General features: G+C 43.6%; 1 protein-coding gene across 1 annotated transcript in view; it reads left to right on the plus strand.

The window, feature by feature from the left end:
• vwf (von Willebrand factor) overlaps nucleotides 1-26,811 on the plus strand; it is a 136,497-nt gene that overhangs the window by 6,162 nt on the left and 103,524 nt on the right. Inside the window, exons 6-14 of the mRNA XM_080207269.1 lie at nucleotides 1,340-1,464; nucleotides 2,566-2,779; nucleotides 3,905-4,027; nucleotides 4,121-4,232; nucleotides 7,436-7,482; nucleotides 8,883-9,019; nucleotides 9,109-9,247; nucleotides 14,053-14,153; nucleotides 14,233-14,428. Coding sequence (XP_080063395.1) covers nucleotides 1,340-1,464; nucleotides 2,566-2,779; nucleotides 3,905-4,027; nucleotides 4,121-4,232; nucleotides 7,436-7,482; nucleotides 8,883-9,019; nucleotides 9,109-9,247; nucleotides 14,053-14,153; nucleotides 14,233-14,428 — 1,194 coding nt within the window. The remainder of the gene's footprint in view (nucleotides 1-1,339; nucleotides 1,465-2,565; nucleotides 2,780-3,904; nucleotides 4,028-4,120; nucleotides 4,233-7,435; nucleotides 7,483-8,882; nucleotides 9,020-9,108; nucleotides 9,248-14,052; nucleotides 14,154-14,232; nucleotides 14,429-26,811) is intronic.

Raw genomic sequence — 26,811 nt, forward strand, 5'->3', positions numbered from 1 at the left:
TTTGTTGGCTGGAATTCTCAGATGCCGTACACCCCGCCACCACTGCCAGGGAGAACGAAGAATTTGGCACTCAGCCAAATCTCTATTCGTTGCAGTGAGAGTAGAGAATCCCAGCTGAGGTCAGAGAATTCCGGCCCAAGTCTTTGGTTGGAATTTAAACCCATAGTCTTCTTGCCAACAGACAAACATGCTGTAAACCAGTAAAGCTGAAACAATGTTCGACAAAAGGCATATCAAATTTTGTTACTAAATGACAGTTTTAGATAAAAGTCATAGTTCGGACTTACAATGACAATAGAAAAACTTAAAACGGGGTGGAAATTAATCACTTAGAGATTAATAAAGGTCATATTCACTTTCTAATTAATTGCTTTTGTGTGAATTGCTGAGGAAAAAATGTTGTATTGACACTGCTTAGGAAATTTAAATGAGGTGACATTTTTAGGATAGTAAAATATTGAATTCTGACGCGTCTGACCAGAAGAGGCAAGGTGGCACAGTGGTCTGCTACCTCACAGTGCCAGGGAGCCGGGTTCTGGCCTTGGATGACTGTGTGGAGTTTGCACATTCTCCCCATGTCTGTGTGTGTTTCCTCGAGGTGCTCCGGTTTCTTCCAACAGTCTGAAAGATGTGCGGGTTCCTTAGAATCATAGAATCCTACAGTGCAGAAAGAGGCCATTTGGCCCATCAAGTCTACACCAACCACAATCCCACCCAGGCCCTATCCACATATCCCTACATATTTACCCACTAACTATGCATCCCGGGACACTAAGGGGCAATTTAGAATGGCCAATCAACCTAACCCGCACATCTTTGGACTGTGGGAGGAAACTGGACCATCTGGAAGGAACCCACGCTGACACAGGGAGAATGTACAGACTCCACACAGACAGCGACCCAAGTCAGAATTTGAACCCAGGTCCCTGGAGCTGTGAAGCAGCAGTGCTGACTGCTGTGCTACCATGCCGTCCCAAACATTAGCTGACTTTCAGGATTAATACTCGAGCGATAATACCACTAGGCCATTCCCTGTTTACTAGGATGCCTGGGTTAGGTTGATTGGCCATGCTAAATTGCCCCTTATTATCAGGGGGACTAGCAGGGTAAATAGGTGGAGTTATGGGAATGAAGCTTGATTGGGGTTGTGGTCGGTGCAGACTCGATGGACCAAATGGCCTCCTGCTGCATTGCATATATGAAATGGTAATGAGATTCGTAAATGTGGCTCTTTAACAGAAAGGTTACATTGTCCTGTTGTGTCGGAACAGAACTGAAGTGATAAATCGTGGAAAGTTCAGGTTCACATGATGATTAAAAACACTGAATTTTCTCACAGGTTTTCAGGTGGAGAACGGTTACGATTTTGCCAACTCCTGGGCAATGCATGATGCTGGGGAGCTATGCGACAGAGTGTCTCCTCCGAGCAAAACCTGCAACATGTCTTCTGAGGCAATACAAAATGTGAGTTCGTCATCTCAGTAAAGCTGTAGGATCCGAACCTTTTGAGCACCGAACATTCCAATTGTGCCCAGTTCTTTGAAAGGCTTATCTAATGATAGCCACTCCTCTGCTTTTTCCTGTGCTTTATCTATTCTGGGCAAGCAAGACTGGAAAGTGTCAGTGCCAATAACATAAGAGGCAGGTTTGATTAATTGTCAGTCAAGGATGATACCTACTTAGATTGATTGGATTTTTTATCTGTTAAGAAGAGTTTATTTTAATGAACTATCTTTGACTCATTAATATATCCACGATTCGATGGAAGTTCGTTCAAATTTGCCTTAGATTAACTTTTTTGGTCCATGAAATTATAACCACTGAAAATGTTGATAGTCAGAAATACTCATCTAAGTACAGAATGTAGAAACACTAAATGCTCCTCTTTTCATTGCCGTGTTCCTCTTGCTCCAAAACATTGGTTTCTAATATTTACAATTTTTCACCTTATTTTTGAAGTATGCAGTTAAAGTGACAGTGCTAAAGTGTTACTTGTAAATCAGTTTCTGTTGCAAGGTTATGGGCAGTGATGAGGAAAGATTGGATGGGCTAGAGTTGTTTTCCTTGGAACGGAGGGGGCTGAGGGATGAGCTGATGAGGTATACCAAACGATGAGGGGCCTAGACAGGGTAAATAGGAAACATTTGTTTCCCCTTGCTGAGGGTTCAATTGCCAAGGGGCGTAGATTTAAGGTGACTGGTAGGAGGATTAGAGGAAAAACATTTCCATCCAGAGGGTTGGTGAGCATCTGGAATTGACCGCCTAAGTTGGTGGTTGAAGTGAGAATGCTGCAATAATTCAAAAGGTACCTGGATTTCCAGCTGTAATGCCATAACCTGCAAGGCTACGGACTAGGTTCTGGAAAGCGGGATTAAAATGATTTCCTCTTTTGGGACTAGCACTGATCAGATGGGCTGAGTGGCCTTTTTCTGCGCTGAAACTTTTCTACGGTTAATTGTTAATTGTTGTAAAAATGTGAGAGGAAAAGGCAGAGGTGGAATATGTGCCTGCGTGTGAATGAGAAAGTGTACTTTCCTAATAAAGTAAACTTTTATTTGGACATAGAACATCATGGGAAGGTGCCAAATGCTCAAAACAAGTCAGATATTTGGAAAATGTAATGACCTTGTGGATCCAGAGCCGTTCATTGCCAGTTGTGAGGATGATACGTGCCACTGTACAGGAAGGAGTTGCCACTGCCAAGCATTTCTGGAATATGCAAGATCCTGTGCTCAGAAAGGTTTAATCCTCAATGACTGGTTTACAGCTAGTGATTGTAGTAAGTACAGAATTAATTTATTTTTGTAAATGTCTTATGATTTTATCACATAGTTGTGATACCATTATTTAATAGTCTCCTCGTGAGACCTGATCTGCTTTAGAGTTTACATTGCTATTTCTAGTTGGCTTTACTTGATTCCATACGATTGAGATCAACATATACACGCATGGACACTAATAAACTGGAAAACTAAATCAGTTCTGAAATGGAACCTTTAGTAGGCCATACTTCATGGATCACATGGCCAGGCTGCAACCAATGGAGTGTGAGTACACTAATCAGGGCCTATCAGGAGCAAGAACACACACCCCAGGGGCTGGAGGCTGCAGTGAGAGTCAGGGCCTTGTTTGGAGTAACTTTGTAGTTGTGCTGTTAACCTTTTGTTTTGTATGTAATTCTTGTCAATAAATAAATCCTTTAATTTGTTACTTGCCCATTGTGTCACCTCCAAGTTAATACAATCTAAAAAAAACTGAAGTCATTCTGACTCAGCCATTCAAATCAATTGCAGGTTAGATTGTTAGTTTAGAGTCCCCATTTCTGCAAATAAGCACACCAAAGAAAACAGTTTTCTAAAGTTTAGCTTTAGTCATGAATGCCAGATTTTACAAGCAAATATCCTATCTAAATCAAAATAAGAGCTGGAATCCTCCAGCCACTCCAGTTGCTCCTGGCAGCGAGGATGGAGAATTTGGCACTCAGTCAAACCTCCTTTCACTGCAGTGGGATGGGAGAATGCCGGGTGGGAGTGAGGTCGGAGAATCCAGCCTGAGACCTGTAGCCTTAATTCTAATGGTCCCATGTATCAAGAAGTCTCACAGCACCAGGTTAAAGTCCAACAGGTTTATTTGGAATCAGAGTGCTGCTCCTTCATCAGGTGAGTGACCTTCAAAGCTCGTGATTCCAAATAAACCTGTTGGACTTTAACCTGGTGTTGTGAGATTTCTTACTGTGCCCACCCCAATCCAACACCGGCATCTCCACATCACGTATCTAAAGCTCTTTTGGAAACCTAGTGAAATATGGTACACACCATACCTCATCTACATTGAGTGGTGGTGGTGCCTGTCCAGATTTTTAAACTCACTTTGTCTGATGTAAATGCACTTTCTGTTCTAAAAGTCCTGAAGTGTCCGACTGGAATGGAATACCAAGCATGCGTGCCAGCCTGTGAAGAAACGTGCAGAAGTTTAAACATCAATCAGTTATGTTCCAGACAATGCATGGATGGCTGCACTTGTGAAGGTGATTGTTTTACCTAATACGTTTCACACCTTTATCAGGAGCACTGTATTACCTGAGTAATCTTTGCATGATGATACAATGTTTGGCTTTCAGATGGGAAAATACTGGACGGGGACACTTGTGTAGCTTCTTCGGAATGTTCCTGCATGCACATGGGGAAACAGTATCCTCCAGGCTCAAGTATCTCCCAGGACTGTCATGCATGGTTAGTATTGAAACTAAAGTCTGTAATCACCTTCAATGAAATGTTAACTGTGGCATGCATCAGACTAGCTGCTGGGCGTGCTAATTGAGCGTTACCATTCACTGGGTGAAGCTTAGAAAAGTAGGCCAAGCTTTGAAAAGAACTCCCCCTGCCCATTGCACATTTTTCTCTCTGGAGAGAGTAAGAGTCCTGATGGCTCTTGTTCAGCACAATTTTATCTAAGCCAGATTGCAGATTAATGCTGAATTAGGGGTGTTGTCCATACAGATAATTTGGAAGAGAATTATATTTGAATTATCCATTTTTAAATGAGTGTTTTTTTAAAAAAAACATGCTGAGGTGAAAAGTGGTTATACTGCTAATGCCAAAATTGAGAGAGTAGACAATATAGTAAGTAGTTTGTCTTGGTCAGTAAAGAACTCACACTCATTGTATTGGAAAGCCCCCACTCTCAGATATTCAGCAGGTCTAGTTGGGAGCACAGATCAGTAAGGTAAGGGGAAAGGTAAGAGAAAAATAAACAGAAAGCTGCCAGGACAAGATTTCACCTAGTTTCAGAAGATTAGGATGCAGGAAAGGTTTGAAAAAGTTGTTTTGTTTCATCAAGCAAAATGTGCTGCTGAAGTGTCCAAAGATGTGCAGTTTAAGTGGATTAGCCATGATCAATACACTGAGTAAAAGGAGGGGGGAATGTGCCTATGTAGAGTGCTCTTGCAGAGAGTCGATGCAGACTTAATGGGCCAAATGGCCTCATTCTGCACTGTAGAGATTCTATGATTCTATAAAATAGTTATTTTTATAGGGAGGACAGGGTAAGGCATGATATAACAAGTACATATATACACTATATGTGGAGAAGCATAACTTGTTCATTAGTTTGGGCTAATATATGATACAAGCTGGAGCGATTGTACATTTGCAAAATGTCTGGTCTCGACTTTCCAACACAAGCAGTCATCCACTGAAATTTTAGATAAGCACACAACAGCATGTGTGAAAGCCCCAAAACCCAGTTTGTATGTCAAGCAAGATGCATTCAATCTGCTGAGTTACTCTGTTGGATAAGTAAATGTTGGGCAGTGTAACTCTGCTCCTGTTTGTAAGGAATGTGGAAGCTGCTTCAGGGACTGATTGCCACCACTGAACTTGAGAAAATAACTACAGCAAGCTTGCATCTGGAACAGGAGGTTTTGTAATGTGGGCCCCTGTTCACTAAAGGCTGGATTGAGATGAGACAAATCCATTTTTTAAAGGACTTCACAGAAGAAAGAAAATAGATTTTTCACTTATCAATCTCAGCTCAATGTAGAAACAGAAATGCAATATATAAAGTGAGTGTCCAACTCGATGTACCTTCCCATTCCTCCTACCTTCTCTTATCCCAGCCTCTGCCTTTGACCATTGCAATGTATCATTAGTTATGTATGCATGTTATATTGTTCCTTACCTGTCCTCCCTGCAAAAATGACTACATCATAGAATTCAAACAGTGCAGAAGGAGGTCTTTCAGCCCAATATGTCTGCATTGACTATTCAAAGGAGTACCCTACTAGGGCCCATTCCTACCCCCAACCCCATGCATTGATCATGACTAATCCACCCAACCTGCACATATTTGCACACTAAGGAACAATTTAGCATGGCCAATCCACTAACCTGCACATTTTTGGAATATGGGAAGAAACTGGAGCTCCCAAAGGAAACTCCATAGACACGGGGAGAATGTGCAAACAGACAGTGATCCTGGGAATCAAACCTGGGTCCCTGGTGCTGTGAGACAGTGGTGCTAACCACTGTGCCGCCAAATACTATGCAGTCTCTATTTTGGGTAACTATGTCGTATTTTGGAATCAGTTAGTTGTAGCTGGACAGTAGAGATTCTGAAGAAGCCAGGTGTAATGCAAGCTTGTGCAAAGAAAGCTTATCTCAGAGATGGACAGCAGATATAAGAGAAGTCTAATTGGTCTTAGTGCTTCAGGGTTATGGAGAGGAAAGATCAGCCAGGTTTCCAATTCTTGACCTGTGCAACTATGTCTCAGGTAGGAAAGCAGGATGGCATAAACTTGGCAAAGTAAAGGAAAAATCTGTACTTAAGTTATTAGGACATGATCTTACCACTTTCAGTAAGGCAGCATGGTATGATCGGGTGAGAGCTGATTTAAATATCAATGACATTAGCGAGTCCCGGGCTCATTTGACCTACCTGTTCACCTGCTGATATTCTCACCAGCAAGGATGGTCTCCACCAGTGGAAGAGCAGACATGATGGCCTCGCTGGGGGAATTGGAGGCCATTGAAGCCCTCGGGTGGCTGGGGGCAGGACTGGGCAGTGCATTCCACAGCTTACCCCCCCCCCGGTGAGAATCTCATCATTTGGACTAAGTGCCAGAAGACTCTCTTCCCTTTTCTCGCTCATTTGATACTTGGAATTTTTTTTGTAAGATCATGCTACTCGAATTGCTCAAAGGGTCATTTAAAAGAAACATTACAGATACACATTCATTGTAGCATTCTACTGACTTACAGTGAATTTTAGTGTTTGCATCAGTGGAGTAGCATGAATACTTCTGCCAGATGTATTTTGCAATTGGACGTCTCCTGTACTTTAATTCTTTGTGAGATTTATGAAGTTATGTCTCTCAAAATACATCAATTTTAAGTTCATTATTTGGATGTAATTGGATGGGAATGGATGCAAAGACAGAAGGGCCATCTTGAGGCTGATTATTACTGACAGATTATTTTGCTCCGATTTCCAAGTTGAGCAGTGCCTGAACCAGACCTTTCAATACAATTTAGGGACAGCATGGTGGCACAGTGGTTATCACTGCTGCCTCACAGCACCAGGGACCTGGGTTTGATTCCCGGTTTTGGTCACTGTCTGCGTGGAGTGTGCACTTTCTTCCTGTCTCTGAGTAGGTTTCCTCCGGGTGTTCCACTTTCCTCCCGCAGTCCAAAGATGTGCTGATTGGGTGCATTGGCTGTGCTAAATTCTCCCTCAGTGTGTCCAAACAGGTGCCAGAATGTGGCGACTAGGAGATTTTCATTGCAGTGTTAATATAAGCCTAGTTGTGACACTAATAAATACACTTAAAGGTAAACCTTACAGTTTGCAGAGAAATCCTGATTTAATGATGTCATCATCTCCTTCCATCTCCTAATCCCAATCTGTATTTTGCTATGTTCATGTTTTTATTTTACAGCATTTGCAGCCAGGGTAAATGGGAGTGCACTGTCGAGGATTGTCCAGGTGTGTACCTTATTATACAATGAAAACAGTAAGCGTTCAGAATCAGATCAGTTTATAAGAGTCAGATTTTCTTAAACTCAACGTAATCAGGTTTATGGGCAACAATTTGAACACACAACTAACCTGCTCAGTCACATTGTCTCCTCCCCATCCCCGGACTCCATCTGCAGACTGACATCTCTAGTTCAAGGTACCTCATTGTAGGCACCAACGTATGGGCTGGATTCTGTCCTCTGAATCAGTATTAAAAACACACACGCACATCAATGGTTAGACAAATTCTTAATCCCTTCAGCTGAATTCTTCCTCATGGTAGATAGCTTTTCACAAACTTACATGCCTTGTATAAATCTATAGATATCTGTGTCGTGACAAGGATGTATGCAGTCATAAACAGAGAAATCTAGCTGAAGAACTAATGCCTTCATGCAAGGTATTGCCAAGACATTAACACCCAAGAACACCACAGTCCACATCACTACAACAGATTGTTTGGAAATGGCAGCCACATTTCCATGCATGATAACAGTGACCTCACTTCAACAGTACTTCATCAATCTTTTGGGTTGGGAAGGATGCTATATAAATGCAAACCTTTATTCTCTCTTGATCTGTTTCTCTCCTGTCTTTTCTTGTCTCTCTCTTTTCCTGTCTCTCCCTGCCTGTCTCTCTCTCGCTCTGTCTGCCTGTCTTGCTCTCTCTGCCTGTGTCTCACTCTTTCTCGCGCGCTCTCTCTCTCTCTCTCTCTGCCTCTGTCTCTCTTTGGCTTTTTCTCTCACTTGGACTAATACACAACAACTCACTTATAAATACAATCACTGATACCTGGCGGGAAAGGTTGTTTTTACAACAAGGACCGACATGCAGCAAATTTGATGAATGAACAGTGAATTACTGTTTACTGCTGTGGGTTGAGGGAGCAAAGTTGAGTCGGTCACTGGAAGAAGCCCGTACTCACCTTCACATGGCATTGTTGGGCTTTTTAGGCCCAATTAAACAGATAGAACATTGGTTTAGTCTCTCCCCCAAATGGAGGGTACCTCTGGCACTGCAGCATTGCAGTGCAATGCCTGTGTAAATGAAGCCCCTAAATGTTGGAGTTGACAGTGAAGTTACAACCTGCTGACTCAGAACCAAGGGTGATGCTACCTGAGCCAAGCTGGTAGATGGATAAATCTGTGCGGGTATTTGAGATAAACCAAGAAGTCGTGATCAAGTAATGCCAAGCTTGGATTATAGGGACCTGGTAAATCAAGAGCTCCACCACTTTCAAATCATGAGTAAGAATGGACCTGAGATAAATAATTTAAATAAAATATGCTTGATTACAAGTGAAACCCAGCCTTGCATTGTGTTGACAAGCCAAATCAACGTGTAACATCTTAACTGTTTTGCATTAGGGGAGTGCTTCGTCATTGGACAATCACACTTTAAGAGTTTTGACGATAAGTATTTCACCTTCAGTGGAATGTGCCAGTACTTACTGGCAAAGGACTGTGAAGAAAATACGTTTTCAGCCTTCATTGAGAAAGTGCAGGTACAGAAGATGGACATTTGACTCAGCTGAATGTTAAACAATGCCCATGGTTAGCAGCGATGCTCAGTGCTCTCAACTCTCTTCCCCAGTGTGCAGATGACCCAGATGCAGTTTGTATACGATCGGCAACGCTGAAGTTCCGAGAACTGGTAAACATGACAATCAAACTTAAACATGGCGGGAGAGTTTCGGTGAACGGCATGGATGTACAACCACCGCTGATTCAAGGTTTACACTTCATTATTACCTGCAGTACCTATGCATTATAAGAAGTTTTTCTGTGTAATGAAGGAACCTATTGTGTTATTATTCAAGGTTTGTTAACCGGTTGAAAGCAAAGTAGTTAAAAGCTTTCCTCCTGCTTTCCTTCCTTCTGCTGCCTAGCTTTACTTTATTGTTTGAATTCTGGGAAGCTCAGTTTCCCGTTTCCAATAATAGGCGTTCCCAATGCCTAGACAAGATGTTTCTTCTCAAATTCCCTTCACACGGTGGCCCAGTGGTTAGCACTGCTGCCTCACAGCGCCACGGACCTGGGTTCAATTCCTGGCTTGGGTCACTGTCTGTGTGGAGTTTGCACATTCTCCTATGTCTGTGTGGGTTTCCACCAGGTTCTTTAGTTTCTTCCCACACGCCAAAGATATGTGGGTTAGGTTGACTGGCCATGCTAAATTGCCCCTTAGCATCAGGGTAAAGATGTAGGGATATGGGAATAGGGCCTGGGTGAGATTGTTGTTGGTGCAGGCTTGATGGGCCAAATGGCCTCCTACTGCATTATAGATTTCTATTGAAAAAACCCTGCTCCTGTATAGCCACTCACTGTGTTTCCTACTCACTTCATGCCCCACTGCTACACCAGCTGTCACTTCGAGGCAGGAGATTTAAGGGCCAATTAAAACTGTAAGGGGTTTTGTGGACAGGAACTGAGGCCAACAACCAGCTCACAACCTGTGTAATGTAAGGCCCAGGAACCCTTTACTCCCCCAGTCTGATCTGTAGCAGCTGCAGTCAGTACTTGCCTAAACCTGTTGCAGTGTGATGGTTCGTTGCCAGGTAGGCATGGGGATTTCAGGTGGTTAACGCCAGTGAATCAAAGGAAAAGCCCCTGGCGCTGGATTGGAAGGAGGTTGTCAGGAAAGCCTGTGATTGAGGAGGAAAGCCTGGAGAAGGGGCAAGTCCGTGGCCTCCTTGTGGGGTTTAAAAGAGCGCTCATATTTCTCCTCACACGCCAATGAGACTAAAAAAAACCTTAACTTACTGATCACTGCTTGCACTAGAAAACTACAGCAGTTACTCTGCTTGGGCCTTGAGTTAAAATTGCAGTCTCACTGATATCATCAAAGCCTAAGCTATATATTGGCTGGCTTCCCATGAATCTGCTCAGAAAAGCTTGCTGAGACGTCAACTCGCAGAAAGGCAATGGGATCGGGGCTGGCAAATTGGATGGGTTTTTCCAAATTCACAGCAGTTGCTGTTGGATGGGTAGAGGTAAAATCAGCCCCATTATGTCATTTCTGATTATCATTGGAAAGAATGAGTGCTGCAGCAAAATAGAGATACCTTTAATGTATTTCCTATGGAAGTTGATATATGTGAGATTCATAGAATCCTACAGTGCAGAAAGAGGCCCTTTGGCCCATCGAGTCTGCACCGAACACAATCCCACCCAGGCCCTACCCCCATATCATACCCACTAATCCCTCTAACCTACACATCTCTGGACACTAAGGGGCAATTTCTTAGTATGGCCAATCAACCTAACTCACACATCTTTGGATTGTGGGAGGAAACCGGAGTACCCGGAGGAAACCCACACAGACACGAGGAGAATGTGCAAACTCCACACAGACAGTGACCCGAGCCGGGAATCAAACCCAGGATGCTGGAGCTGTGAAGCAGCAGTGCTAACCACTGTGCTACCGTACGCCGGTGGATATTATAAGTGGCAAACAAATCAATTCTGAACCAATATTTGTTAATTAACTGCATTGATGTTGGTTCCATAATTAATTGCTGTTTGGTAGCAGTTATAAAGAAGATGTGTTATACCTTTGACTAAAGCCCTGGGTTCTGTATCACACCCAGGAGTGCTCTTACTGTAGTCACTGTGGCTTCACTGATTTCTGAGATGGCAATGATTACCACCTACACAGAAGTGTTACCGATATGGGTGCCAACCTCCTGCTCCTATTGTGCCTGAGGCGTGCCACCCTGTCCATTGATGTGAGGGTAGAACAATGTGCGGCTGTGAGATTTTGAAATGCTTTTGTCTCCGTTGTCTGTGATTGTTCTCCAGACGAGATAAAGCCCCCATAGTCCCAGTGGCATCATTCTAGAGATATCCCATTGTTATGTTTGTAACTCGGATAAGCCTGCACATGGAATGCCTCGCAGTTGTCACATGCTGCATGACCAACTGCAGTGTAAAGTAATATTTCCCCCGGTCTCACTTGTGCATAACTGGGGTTTCAAATTCTTGCCGATTTTCCAAATCACCTTCCAGTTCTGGCTGTACTGAGCCAAATTAATGCTTAATAAAATCATAGAATCTACAGTGCAAAAGAAGGCCATTCAGCCCATCAAACCTGCACCGACAACAATTCCACCTGGGTCCTATCCCCGTAACCCCACATATTTACAGTCCTAATCCCCTGACACTAAAGGGCTACATATCATGGTCAAATCAACCTATGTAACACATCTTTGGAGAAAACTGGAGTACCTAGAGAAAACCCATGCAGACACAGGGAGAATGTGCAAAATGCAGTACCTTGATGTTCACCCCATTTCAGTGGAGACACATTGGACTCTAATCTATACCCTGGTTATCTGTCTAACAGAAGTTGCTTCAACCTATCACAGCTGCCTATTCCCCCACTCACAATTGCTGAGTATATGCACTATTGCCTGCTTCAGGAGAATATAATTATTCTCAGATTCTTTCAATTTATCTAGTTTTCCACTGAATTCTCTATGCAGTGGTTGGCATAATACAGATGCATAAGTGCACTCAGTTTGGGTTTTTCCAGGGTCACTGGGCTCCTGAACTTACCAGAGCAATGATTCAAAAATGGATAAAAGAGCTGAATACCAGAGATGTGGTGAGAGTGCTGAGTGACATTAAGGCAGTCTTTGATCAAATATGGCATCAAGGAGCCCGAGCAAGACTGAAGTAAATGGGAATTGGGGGAAAACCCTCCACTGGTTGGAGTCATACCTAGCGCAAGGGAAAATTGTTGTGGTTGTTGGAAGTCAATTATCTCAATCGCAAGAGGTTGCTGTGGGAGTTCCTCAGGGCAGTGTCCTGTGTCAAACCATCTTCAGTTGTTTCATCAATCAGCTTCCCTTCATCATAAGTAGGGATAGACGCGGATGATTGTATAGCATTCAGCACCACTTACAACTGCCTAGATATGGGCAGCATGGTGGCACAGTGATTAGCACTGCTGCCCTACAGTGCCAGGCATGTGTGTTTGATTCTGACCTTGGATGACTTTCTGCATGGAGTTTGCATGTTCTTCCCATGTCTGCGTGGGTTTCCTCCGGGTGCTCTGGTTTCTCCACAGTCCAAAGGTGTGCAGGCTGGGTGTATTGGCTGTACTAAATCACCCCTTAGTGTCCCAAGCTGTGTAGGATAGGGTATTAGTGGTGTAAATATATGAGGTCATGGGGATAGGGTATCAGTAAGATGGTCTTTCGGAAAGTCAATCCGATTGCGATGGGCCAACTGGCCTCTTCTGCACTGTAGGGATTCTATGAAATTCTACTGAGGTTGTCCATGTCTACATGCAGCACAACCTGGAAAATATTCAGGCTTGAAATAAAGGCAGAAAATGCTGGAAAAGCAAATCTAGCAGCATCTATGGTGAGAGAAACAGGATTAATGACTATGATTTTACCAGTAAAATTGCGGTTCATGCCTGGTTTTTCGCCTCTTGTGATGTTACCAGCACCAGCTATCCAGTGCAATCAATGTCCCGTCCATTTCTGACCTGAATAAGAGACTGAATAATTTATTTAAATATATTTAGAAATGAGTTGACGCGTGATTAGCAAGCCGGGGATGCAATTGTTCTGGCTCACTTGCCGTTATGGCCTCATCGGGCAAGGTGTGTATCAGTGAGGAATACACCTGGTCCCCACGAACATGTTGGCCTCACCAATAGGACTGGAGGCCATTGAGACCCTCAGTAAGCTTGAGGGCAAGGGTGAGGGTGCCCCTTGGACAGTGTCAGCCTGTCGCATTGGCTGTGGGTAATGCCAGGGGATGGGACCTGAAGGGGTAGTATCTGAAGCGGGCGGGACCAGGTCTTGGCGGTCTGGTTGGTTAGAGAGGGGGGCCCTCTTTCACACTGCATGGATGGGAGGGGGCACAATCAGTCTGGATAGCAGTGGGGGTTGGGGGGGGGGGTTGGTGAGTGTGGGACTTGTTACTGGCCATGGGCCCCTGTGATTGCTGGGGTGGGGGAGAGGGATCTGGTTGGGGATTTGCCAGCTGCAACATCAAAGGCCTGACAAGTGTCTTCCTTTTGGACCTGTCAGGCATCTGCTGCTGCAATTGCACATGTACAGCCATAGACATCTGTACATATGCAATAGGTCTCTGTACTGCTACAGCAGGCTGGCTCAAGATTTAAACCCTGCCCATTCCATCTTGTGGCAGAAACAGTCTAGCCCATTTTTTTACTTGTCTAAGTCCATAAGATTTGGAATAAAGACTTGCCCCAAAAAATGAAGCTCTCCTGTGTTCATGCTAGCTGGACACTTAGAATTTTTCTCCTAAAATCACTCCCAAAGTTTCTATTTCCCTGCCATGACTTCCCTCCACTTGATGAGCACAAAGATATGAACCACAACAAGAAAACAAGATAGTTAACTCCACTTGACACAGCTAACAGCCAAAGAGCTGAATGTCTGTGTGAAATTTCAATGACTGCAAAAGAACAAGAAAGGTGGTTGTTTTTTTCCATTTTAATTAGAATTACGTTGTTGCTCATCTAATTATGTTCATTCTGATTTCCACATATTTCTTGTAGGTGTCCTTCGTATTCAGCACACTGTCCTGTCATCGATTAGGGTGACCTATGACGAAGATTTTCAGTTTGACTGGGATGGATATGGCAAGGTTTACTTGAAGGTACGGCCTGAAGCCTGCAGATGTGTCTTAGATTCTGCATTGCCCCGACACCGAATTAACTCTCTCCTTCTCTCTTTAGCTGGGTGTCATATACACAGGTATGACCTGTGGCTTGTGTGGAAATTACAATGGAAACCAAGGTGACGACTTCCTCACGCCATCCGGGCTTGTTGAAACCGAGATGGTCAACTTTGGGAACTCCTGGAAGGTTAATGGAGGCTGTGCTGACCTGAAGCAGATACATGCTGACCCGTGCAATTTGAATCCCAAGAGAGGTAACTGGGTTTCAATACATTTTGGAAGTTGTACTAAACATGGCTATTTAAATATTTTCTGTGCTATTTAGGCTCAGTGCAGAATGAAAACTATCGCTATGAAACCAATCTAAAGCATGAATTCAGAGGTCCTGTACCTTCACTGGGGTTGCATACCTGAAGGGAAAATTGCTGTATCAAATCCTAACCTTTGTTCTTCATTCTCTTCAAATGTGGCTTCTTGTTCAGAGCACTGGCTCTGTCCTCAGATGAGGCATTTAGCATGGAAAATCACACTCTCCGATCAGTAGCCCACTTCATTGTGTGGAAAGTCTAGAAAGAAAGTTACAAACCTCCATTTTGGTTACCACTGTAATGGCCCCACTGGAATGGTGTCCAAAATTTAGTGGGATTCCTATTGCTGTCAGCCCTTGACATCTATGAGAGTACTTAAGCTTCCTTCATTTTTGATGGAGGTTTATTTTTCCAGCAAGGCGGAGCTGTTAAAATTGGGATTTTCCTTCAATTGTCTTTCGTTGAGATATCCAAGATTAGGAACAAAGCATTCCAAGGTGTTACTGCAGTGGATTATCTCTTCCCTAAGAAGAAAATCTGTGGGAAAAATAAACTTTAAAGGAAGAGTTCAGTCAAGCTTCACTCTCCTTTAGATTGCTGCCAGAAGAGAACTTGGCCAATCTATGAGGAGATACGTAAACACGGTCACATGGTTTACAGAAAGAAGTGGAAACAATGACTGTAGGTGTCACAATGACGAAGGAAGAGGAAGTTAGAAATTGCTGATTTTAGCCACAACACTGTATGCCTCCTGTGCCTCATCATTCAGATATAAAGTAGCTAATCCATTTTTTATTCCCATAAAGGAAATAATTTAGTTAATTTATTGTTGTGCAGTTCATAATAAAAAAATAGTAAAATGGCAGCAAGGCACTTGTTAGAATTACATTAGAATGTGAAGTCTGCTAGAATATCAGCAAAAATCAAGCTGTATTCTTGTGTGCTACAGATAGCTGGAGTTGAGGGGGTTGAGCTATGAAGAGAGGCTGAATAGACTGGGCTTGTACTCGTTGGAGTTTAGAATGATGAGGGGGGATCTTATTGAAACGTATAAGATGATGAAGGGGATGGGTAGGGTAGAGGTGGAGAGGTTCTTCCTGCTCAGAAAGGACAGCAGGACTAGAGGGCACAGCCTCAAGATAAGGAGGGGGGGGCAGTTTAGAACAGAGTTGAGGAGGAACTTCTCTGGAATTCTCTGCCCGTTGAAGTGGTGGAGGCTACCTCGCTAAATATATTTAAGACACGGGTAGATAGGTTTTTGGTAGGCAAGGGGATTAAGGGTTATGGGGAGAAAGCGGGAAAGTGGAACTGAGCCACTTCAGATCAGCCATGATCTTATTGAATGGCGGGGCAGGCTCGGAGGGCTAGATGGCCTACTCCTGCTCCTATTTCTTATGTTCTTATAGCTGGACTGTCGGTGTCTTGGACATGTAAGCAAAGCATCAACTTGCACCGCACCTTTTATGTTAAGTATTGTTGCAGTGCAGCTCAATGGCTTGCATTATAATTTTATGCACAGTTTCCATCTATTAACTGTAGATAAATGCATATAATTGATCGAATCCGATGCCATTGTGGGTTTAACTTCTACCAGAAGGACATTTTAACTTAAAGGGAAATCACAATAGAATCAGTGAACAGGAGCTCTATTTGCAAAGTCAAGAAATGAACTCTGAACAGTATGGTGGTACAGTGGCCAGCACTGCTTCCTCACAGCACCAGGGATCTGGGTTCAGTTCCCAGCTTGAGTCACTGTCTGTGCATAGTCTGCACATTCTCCCTGTGTCCGCGTGGGTTTCCTCCCACAGTCTGAAAGGCATGCTAGTAAGATGCATTTGGCTATACTAAATTCTCTCTCAGTGTACCCAAACAGGCACTGGAGTGTGGTGACTAGGGGATTTTCACAGTAACTTCATTGCAGTGTTAATGTAAGCCTAACATGTGACACTAATATATAAACTTACAGGTAGTGAAGCTAAGTATTTACTCTGTCAGTTCTGAGCTTGCTGGGCGTAGTAAAGAACAGATAGGTCCCCTGCTTCTAAGACTTCACTCAAAGTGCACGAGGGCATCCTGAAGTAACTTTCCTTCCAATTTCCTCTCCCAATACCTGCCCCCTCTCTCCCGTTCCCTCAGCACCATAAAACACATCCCATCACATCTTCACAGAGTGCTTTACCACTGCAGTGTAGCTGAATTTGGTAATTTAGCATGATTAAGATAATCATGCACAAGACATACACCAAGCTGCACTGTCCCATGCATTTACCATCCTATGACAGTGCAACATTATACTCATATATTACCTAGAATATATATACCTTACAATCCTGGAGCACTATGCTATCAGTCTGTAAATTGAGGCAGTTTTCTTTTTAAATAAGCACCAGATTTCTGGTTGCAAGTAGTCTGCCATGCATAAATTAAGAAATCCAAGTTTGAAGTTATTACTTCTGAAGTTATACTAAGAAGGAATTCTCCATTTATAATCACTTCCCATCTTTGTTCACTAAAGACATCAAATGAACACTGTCTACATTCGTTTGTCTATAGGAGACCCATGGCTCTACTTCTAATGATGCCTCTGTTTAGAATATCTTAAACACATTCAGTGCAGCAGTGTCAAAGTCAAAAGGAAGTTAAGTGTTTTCTTCATTTTTAAAAGACATCTGGAAACAATTAACAAGACCAGTCAAAACAGACTGTGTGTGTATCTAGAGGTTGGTCAGTTCAACTCCTGTCATCATGGTTCAATCACCTGAATGCAGATCAGAAAGTTTTGCCTGTTACCTTGTACCCAAATAAATATCATACCTTATAGAAAGTAATTCAAGGCATCATTCACCTACAATATACACTGATCTATTTAACCCAAGCTACAGTCTTCTGGGTATCCAGATGGAAGAAGTTTTTTAAATTCATTTGTGGGACATGGGTGTCTCTGGCTGGCCAGTATTTATTGCCTATCCCTAGTTGCCCTTGGACTGAATGGTTTGCTAGGCCATTCCAGAGGGCAATTAAGAGTCAACCACATCGCTGTCGCTCTAGAGTCACATATAGGTCAGACCAGGTTAGTTTGGCAGATTTCCTTCCCTTAAGGACATTAATGAACCAGATGGGGTTTTCTGACAATCAACAATGGTTTCATAGTCATCAGTAGATTCTTAATTTCTGATTTTTTATATTGACCATGACGGGATTCGAACCCGGTACCCCAGAACATTAACTGAGTTTCTGGATTAATAGTCTAGCGATAATACCCAAGGCTATCACCTCCTCTTATATTATCTGTGTGAGGCTACATTCAGTAAATCTGCACTCCCAATAAGGAAGCCTTATTCAATTGGGTAGAAGTCAAAGAATAAGAGCTATAACAGCCCAGTCTCTGACCTATAATGCATTTTGGAAGTCTAATACAAATAGGAAATGTACAGTAAATGGCAATATTCTCTTAAGAATATTGATATGAAAAGGGGTCTGGGTGTACAGGTACATAGGTCACTGAAAGTGGTAATGCAGGTGGAGAAGGTAGTCAAGAAGGCATACAGCATGCTTGCCTTTGTTGGCCGGGGCAATGAGTTTAAAAATTGGCAAGTCATGTTGCAGCTTTATAAAATCTTAGTTAGGCTGCACTTGGAATATAGTGTTCAATTCTGGTTGCCACAGTACCAGAAGAATGTAGAGGCTTTGGACAGGGTACAGAAAAGATCTACCAGGATGTTACCTAGTATGGAGGGCATTATCTATGAGGAGAGGTTGGAGAAACTTGGTTCGTTCTCACTGGAGCGACGGAGGTTGAGGGGCGACCTGATAGAAGTCTACAAGATTATGAGAGGCATGGACAGAGTGGATAGTCAGAAACTTTTTCCCAGGGTGGAAGAGTCAATTACTAGGGGGCATAGGTTTAAGGTCTGAGGGGCAAGGTTTAAAGGAGATGTACAAGGCAGATTTTTTACACAGAGAGTAGTGGGTGCCTGGAACTCGTTGCTGGGAGAGGTAGCGGAAGCGGATACAGTAGTGACTTTTAAGGGACGTTTTGATAAAGATATGAATAGGGTGGGAATGGAGGGATACAGTCCCTGGAAGGATAGAGGGTTTTAATTGGGCAGCAGGGTTGGTGCAGGCTTGGAGGGCCGAAGGGCCTGTTCCTATGCTGTAATTTTCTTTGTTCTTTGTTCTGCCCCCTATTGAACAAACTCCCTATTGATATTGTTGGATTGGCCTCTCCCATTCTTGTTCTTTCAATCTACAGTTGAATTAAATAGAATAATGTCAAAACTGGTCTGGGCTACTGCCTGAACTGAGTGCAGACGGGCGTAGGATTGACAGGATAAAGGAAGTGAATGGGTGGCTCAGGGATTGGTGTGGGAGGAATGGGTTTGAATTTATGGGGCATTGGCACCAGTATTGGGGTAGGTGGGACTTGTTCGGGCGGGATGGGGTTGGTCTGAATCGTGCTGGGACCAGAGTGTTGGCGAATCGAGTAAAGAGGACTGTAGACAGGGCTTTAAACTAATTAGGGGGGGGGGAGGGTGCGAGGGTAGGTGACGCTACGAGGTCTAAAGTTAAGGATAGGGTACAGGTAAGGGAAGAGGCCGAGGATGTCCCAATTGGTGGCGTTACGGCAAATAGGGTCCAGGTGAAGGCTGGGATGAAAGCACTTTATCTGAATGCACGAAGCATTCGGAATAAAGTGGATGAGCTGGTGGCGCAGATCGACACAAATGGATACGATCTGGTGGCCATTACAGAGACGTGGCTGCAAGGTGACAGGGACTGGGAGATGAATGTACAGGGCTATCAAGTGTTTAGGAAGGATAGGCAGGAGGAAAGAGGGGGTGGCGTAGCTCTGCTGATTAAGGATAGTATCAAGGTGGTAGCAAGGGATGATATCGGAGCCAAAGAGCAGAAAGTGGAATCGTTGTGGGTGGAGATTAGGAACAGCAAAGGGAGGAAGACGCTGGTGGGTGTCGTCTATAGGCCCCCGAATAATGATCTGGAGGTGGGGCGGGCTGTTAACACGCAAATAAGTGCGGCGTGCAGGAATGGGACGGCAGTAGTTATGGGAGATTTCAATCTGCATATTGATTGGTCGACCCATGTTGGACGAGGTGGGCTCGAGGAGGAGTTCCTGGAATGCTGCCGGGATAATTTCCTTGAACAGTGTGTGTTGGAGCCGACGAGGGAGCGAGCTATCTTGGATCTGGTGCTATGTAATGAGGCGGGTAGAATTAGGGACCTTGCGGTGAAGGATCCTCTTGGAGAGAGTGATCATTGTATGGTGGAGTTTCTGGTGCAGATGGAGGAGGAGAAAGTGGGTTCCCGGACACGCGTCCTTTGTTTGAATAGAGGGGAGTATGGTAGGATGAGAGAAGAATTGGCGAATGTGGACTGGGGGAGTGCGTTGGAAGGTAGGTCTGCTGAGGAGCAGTGGAGGATCTTTAAGGAGATCTTTCTTGGTGCTCAGCAGAAATTTATTCCGATGGTTAAAAAGGACAGTAGGAAGAGAGGTAATAAGCCGTGGATAACGAAGGAGGTGAAGGAAAGTGTTAAATTAAAAGCGGAGGAATTTAGAGTAGCTAAGAGTAGTGGGCGAGAAGAGGATTGGGAAAGGTTTAAATGTCAACAAAGATTGACAAAGAAGTTGATAAAGGAGGGTAGGAGAAGCTATGAGGCTGGGCTAGCACTTAATATAAAAAAGGATAGCAAGAGTTTTTATAAATATATAAAAAGGAAGAGGCTGGCTAGGGTGAACGTTGGTCCTTTAGAGGATGAGAAAGGGGAGCTAGTGGTAGGGGATGGGGATATGGCTAAGGTCTTGAATAACTTTTTTGTTTCTGTCTTCACGGAGGAGGACGTGAATAATTTGCCGGGTGTTAGCGATGGAAAGGTGGTAGGAATGGAGGGTCTTAATGACATTACTGTTACTAGAGAGGTGGTGCTCGACAGACTGGAGGGGCTGATTGTGGACAAGTCCCCAGGACCGGATGGAATGCATCCGAGGGTTCTGAAAGAAATGGCGGAGGTGATAGTGGATGCCTTGATGGTTATTTTCCAGACGTCGCTGGATTCCGGGGAAGTGCCGGAAGATTGGAAAACGGCTAATGTTACGCCGTTGTTTAAGAAGGGTGCCAGGCAAAAGGCGGGGAATTATAGGCCGGTTAGTTTAACGTCTGTGGTAGGTAAAATGTTAGAATCCGTCATTAAGCAGGAAATTGCGAGGCATCTTGAAGGGAATTGCTTGATAGGGCGGACGCAACACGGTTTCATTAAAGGGAAGTCGTGTCTGACAAATTTACTGGAGTTCTATGAGGATGTGTCTAGGGCAGTGGATAGAGGAGAGCCGGTGGATGTGGTCTTTCTGGATTTTCAGAAGGCGTTTGACAAGGTACCTCACAAGAGGTTATTGCAGAAGGTCAGGGGACATGGAGTTGGGGGTAGGGTGTTAGCGTGGATAGAGGATTGGTTGTCAAATAGGAGGCAGAGAGTGGGGGTCAATGGGTGCTATTCGGATTGGCGGTTGGTGACTAGTGGGGTGCCCCAGGGGTCGGTGCTGGGGCCTCAGCTATTTACCATTTACATAGATGATCTGGAGGAGGGAACCGAGTGCAGGGTGTCGAAATTTGCTGATGACACCAAGATTGGGGGAAAGGCAAATTGTGCGGAGGGTGTGGAGAGTCTGCAGAAGGATCTAGATAGGCTGGGCGAATGGGCCAGGAAATGGCAAATGGAATTTAATGTTGGCAAGTGTGAGGTGGTCCAATTTGGTAGGAAGAATGGTAGGAAGGACTATTACTTACGTGGCGAAAAACTGCAGCAGGCGACGGTGCAGAGGGACCTCGGGGTCCTTGTGCATGAGTCGCAAAAACCCAGCTTGCAGGTGCAGCAGGTGGTCAGGAAGGCGAATGGGATGCTGGCCTTCATAGCGAGGGGGATTGAATATAAAAGTAGGGAGGTCTTGCTGCAGCTGTATAGGGCATTGGTGAGGCCGCAGCTGGAGTACTGTGTGCAGTTTTGGGCGCCGCACCTGCGCAAGGATATTTTGGCCCTGGAGGGAGTGCAGAGGAGGTTTACTAGGCTGATACCGGAGTTGAGGGGATTGAGCTATGAGGAGAGGCTGAATAAACTAGGCTTGTACTCGTTAGAGTTTAGAAGAATGAGGGGAGATCTCATTGAGACGTATAAGATGATGAATGGGATGGATAGGATAGAGGTGGAGAGACTCTTCCCGCTCAAAAAAGACAGTAGGACTAGGGGGCACAGCCTCAAGATAAAGGGGAGGCGGTTTAGAACGGAGTTGAGGAGGAACTTCTTCACTCAAAGGGTGGTGAATCTCTGGAATTCTCTGCCCGTTGAAGTGGTGGAGGCTGCCTCGCTAAATATTTTTAAGAAGCGGGTTGATGGGTTCTTGATAAGAGAGGGGATTAAGGGTTATGGGGAGAGGGCGGGAAAGTGGAACTGAGCCACAACAGATCAGCCATGATCTTATTGAATGGCGGGGCAGGCTCGAAGGGCTAGATGGCCTACTCCTGCTCCTATTTCTTATGTTCTTATGTTCTTATGTAAATCCAAAATAATATTTCTTCCACCTGAGATCCTAATAGAATTCTCCTACCCTAACATTTGTAATGATCACTAACACTGTTATCAAACAGGTATTGCCATTCACTCCTGACCAACAATCTTACTAATAGTTAAATCCAATTATTCTCTATAATTCCACATTCCAGATTTGTCAACAACACTGTCAATCTAAGATAAAACAGAAAAAGTTGGAGCCACACAAGTCTGTCAGCGTCTCTGGAAAGAGCCGTCAGCTGATGTTTCAGACTTGTTCTTCCAAGGGAGGGAAAGCCCAGAAGTATGAATCTTTATTCCACAGATATTCACTGATTTGCTTTGTGCTTCCAGCGTTTTCAGTTTTCCTTTCAGCTTTCCACTGTTATCCGGCGTTGAACTTCAATCTCTTTTCAGGTACTCAATTTAGTGTAACAAACCAAAAGACGGAGTCAATTCAAATTCACTTAAATGAACCTTTGTTTATTCAACACTTTAGGTACCAAAACTCAAAGTTGCAACACTTCAACTCTTACACTTCAACTCTTAACATGAACTCTTTAACTGAAACTTTAACTCTGACTGAAAATGAATTCTTGAGCAAACTGGCCAGATCCATTCTCAATGTAGGTTCTTCCTCGTGGCTCCTTTGTCTCCTCTGAAGATATTCCTTCAGGCCATGGTTGGTCTTGAGTCATCACTGGAGACAAAGGCTGTAGCACATTTCTTTATCCCCAACCTTTCTCAATCTTCCAGAAAGTTCAATGGTAGTCAGCCAATGACTGATCACAATGTTTGATCACTGCCAGTGGAGATACTCATAACCAACTCCCAAATGTTTATACCAAGCTGCATGTAAATTACGTAGCTTCACCATATATAGAATCAATCACTCTGACTAGCATCCAGTGTTATCCAAGCAACTATCCTTATTTAGTTAACATGGGAAGTTCAGGACGCAGGCCATGTGATGACTCACTGTAGCCTCCTAACCAGCATCTGTGTTTAATTACAACTTGACCAAAGTTCCCAGCATGCTCTTCCAGCTCACATTGCCATTGTTGTTGTTGTTGTTATTGTAATCATTGTTGTAGTCAGCCCTATGGCCATACCAGTATTGACAGCATATTTTATTTGTTAAACTGTGCTAATTAGGTTAGATTGCCATGTATCTGGTGGAGTTAGGAATTATATTTCCTAATTATATGTGCAGAAATTGATACATCAGATGTATGGTAAGGTAGTAATTATGTTATTTGATTGGCAATCAAAAATCGCGGACAATTCTAAGCCACTTTGAAACAGGGGACAGTGGCATCCGTTAATTGGGCAGTACTGGCATCAATTAGGGACCAAAATGGCATCAGACGTGCATGCATACACTTCTGTTGCATTTTGCACCAGACACCATCTTGTTAAAGAATAAATAAGAGGGAAGTAGGCATTAGTCCATTTGTCAAGCCAAATAAGTGACCAACACCTCTTTCTTGTACCCATTGCAACATTGGTTTGTGCTGACAGGGGTGATAAACACATATATATGAAAATACTAAGTACTTACAATATCACTGCAGCTCTAGGTCCATAGATTTTGATTCCACTCATGGCACCGGCCCCCAGGCTATTTGATCCCCCTTCAGCCTCAACCCTCCAGCCTTCCTTCCACTTCTGAAAGTACACCCCAACTCTCAAAGCCTGTAATCTTTCTGATCCATGAAAATACCTCCCAGGATCATTCTACATTTTCTCAGTGACATTCCCACTAACCTGCTCATCAATGCTCAGCTTGGGTTCCACCACTCCAAACTCTTATGTTTTGCTCCAAACATGGACACTAGAGATGATTTCCTTGGATGAGGTGAAATTAGGAGCGGCACGGTGGCACAGTGGTTAGTACTGCTGCATCACAGCATCAGGGATCTGGGTTGAATTCCCGGCTTGGCTCTCTGTCTATGTGGAATCTGCACGTTCTCCTTTTGTCTGCATGGGTTGCCTCCAGGGTGCTCTGGTTTCCTCCCACAGTCCAAAAGATATGCTAGTTAGGTGTATTGGCCATACTAAATTCTCCCTCAGTGTACCTGTACAAGTGCCAGAGTGTGGTGACTAGGGGATTTTCACAGTAATTTCATTGCAGTGTAAACGGAAAAGAAGTTTATTTATTAGTCACAAGTAGGCTTACATTTGCACTGCAATGAAATTACTGTGAAAATCCCCTAGTCACCACACTCTGACTCCTGTTCAGGTACACTGAGGGAGAATTTAGCATGGCCAATGCACCTAACCAGCACAATTTTTGGACGGTGGGAGTTAGCCGGAGCATCTGGAGGAAACCCACACCGATGCAGGGAGAATGTGCAGACTCTGCACAGACAGTGACCCAACACAGCAAATGAACCCGGGTACCTGGCGCTGCGAGGCAGCAGTGCTAACCACTGGGCTGCCCTACTTGTGACACTAATAAATAAACTTTTACCTAAACTGCTCTTGATCAAATGTGAAAACAAAGAGATCTAGTAAACCCAAAGTCAGTGCCATTTGAGGAAAACTGTCCACTGGCTGGAATTATCAGTTGCACCTTGTGGAGCATGGTTGTGGTTACTGGAGTGCAATAATCTCAGTTCCTGGGCATCACTGCAGGCATTACTCAGGGAAAATATGAGAGGCCACATTGTTTTCATGTTTCATCAATGGCCTTAATTCGATCATAAAGTCAGGAATCATAAAATCTGTTCGCTGATGACAGTTCAGATAATGAAGTGTTTGCACATTCAGCAAGAGTTGGACAACATCCAGGTTTAGGCTGATAAGCAGCAATTTATATTCATGTCAAGTAATGATCACTTGCAACAAGGAAGAATCAAATCACTTGCCCTTAACCTTTAATGGTATTAGCATTGCCAAATCACTCAACATCAACATCCTAGGGTCACCGTTGACCAGAAACTTAGCTGGGACAGTCCCATCAATACTATAAGAGTCAGCCAGAGGCTCAGAATTCTCTGGTGAGTCACTCACTTCCATACGCGCCAAAGCCTTTCCATCATCTACAAGGTACAAGACACAAGTCAGCGATGGAATACTTTCCACTTTCCTATATAAGTGCAGTTGCAATAACATTCAAGAAGTTCAAAACTATCCAGAAATCTGTCTGACCAACATCCCATCCCTGAGCTTAAATATCCTTGCCCTCCTGTTGGTGTATCAGGGCTGCAGTGTGCATGATCTACACTGCACTGCAGAAATTGATCATGACTTTGTCAGCAGTAATCTCCAAACTGGCAACCTCTGCCATCAAGGTAGCAAGGCAAATTTGTGCTGGAAACACCAATATGACATAGACACAACTCAACATTACGCAGTTGTTGCTGGATTAAAGTTCTGGAACTATCTAACGAGCAGCGTTGTGGGTATTTTCATCAACCGAGGTCGCGAGGTTTAAAGCAGAGGCCTACTGACTATGTTTGAGAACTTTGGGTCGGTACTTGATAGATTTTAGAAGGATGAGGGGGAATCTCATTGAAACTTACAGAATACTGAAAGGCCTGGATAGACATTGGCAAAGATGTTTAGATTTATAGAAGAGACTATGATCTAAGGTCACAGCCTCAGAATAAAGGGTTGACTTTTTAAAACCAAGATGAGGAGGAATTTCTTCAGCCAGAGGGTGGTGGATCAATGGGATTCTTTGTCGCAGAAGGCTGTGGAGGCCAAGTCATTGATTGTATTTAAGATAAAGATAGATAGGTTCTTGATTGGTAAGGAGATCAAAGATTATGGGGAAAAGGTGGGAGAATGGGGTTGAGAAATTCATCTGCCATGATTGAATGGCAGAGCAGATACGATGGGCCGAATGGTCTAATTCTGCTACTATATCTTATGTTCTACTACCTCCCCAAGGGAAATTAGGGATGACCAATAAATGCTGGCATTGTCAGTGGCTCCTTTATGTTGAGAAGAGTTTTCCAAAAAAAACAAAGTGGAATAAATACAAAGCGATACCCGGTATTTAAATCAAACATTATCCATGTTGCAAGGGATCATCAATATATCGCAATTTTTTTGTGGACTCACTATCAGGCTTTTCTACCTGGCTCTTACAGTTATAAAAATAGCTGAAATAAGTTTATTAAAAGATTTGTGCTTATTAATGATATTGAGTGAATTAACCAGTGGTCAACTTTGTTTAACTTAAACTGACCCAAGCTGATAATTCTCAAATGAAGCTCTTTCTCCCTCACCAAATAGATTAGTGTCACCATTTTGTTCTCTACAGAGAAATGGAAACTAGCATCTTCACCTTTTCTGAGGTACAGGGACTTGAAAGCGCAAGGTATGGCACTCTAGCCTCGGGGGAGCTGATATGAAAGAAAGTTTAAACATCAAATTTCTTTCTACCGATCTCCCTGATCTAAGCATTTTCCAAAAAAGTATTTTTCCTCGTACTCTAACAGCCTTTTAAATAGTGTGCTGAAGCAAACTGATGCAGCCAGTACTTGATTTAACTTACTGATTTTAGTAGTGCATTTTGTAATGAAGCTTTCCTTCCCTCCCACATCAGATTCCATTCCCGTGCTTACACAGCCTTGCTATCTCTAGAGCATTAACGCTGGGTTATCACTGACAATTACCTTCACTCTGCACTGTTCATCTAACTGTTAACTATGAGTGTCTGTATTTTAAGGATGTCTTCACTAGTCGTAAATATGTCTGATATGGACACGTTGCTGACACCAAATATCGGGACTGGAAGCAGGTATCATAGACTGTGTGGG

The sequence above is a fragment of the Carcharhinus amblyrhynchos genome, chromosome 19 (genome assembly GCF_965287045.1).
Source record: "Carcharhinus amblyrhynchos chromosome 19, sCarAmb.v2.hapA, whole genome shotgun sequence".
NCBI lineage: Eukaryota > Metazoa > Chordata > Chondrichthyes > Carcharhiniformes > Carcharhinidae > Carcharhinus > Carcharhinus amblyrhynchos.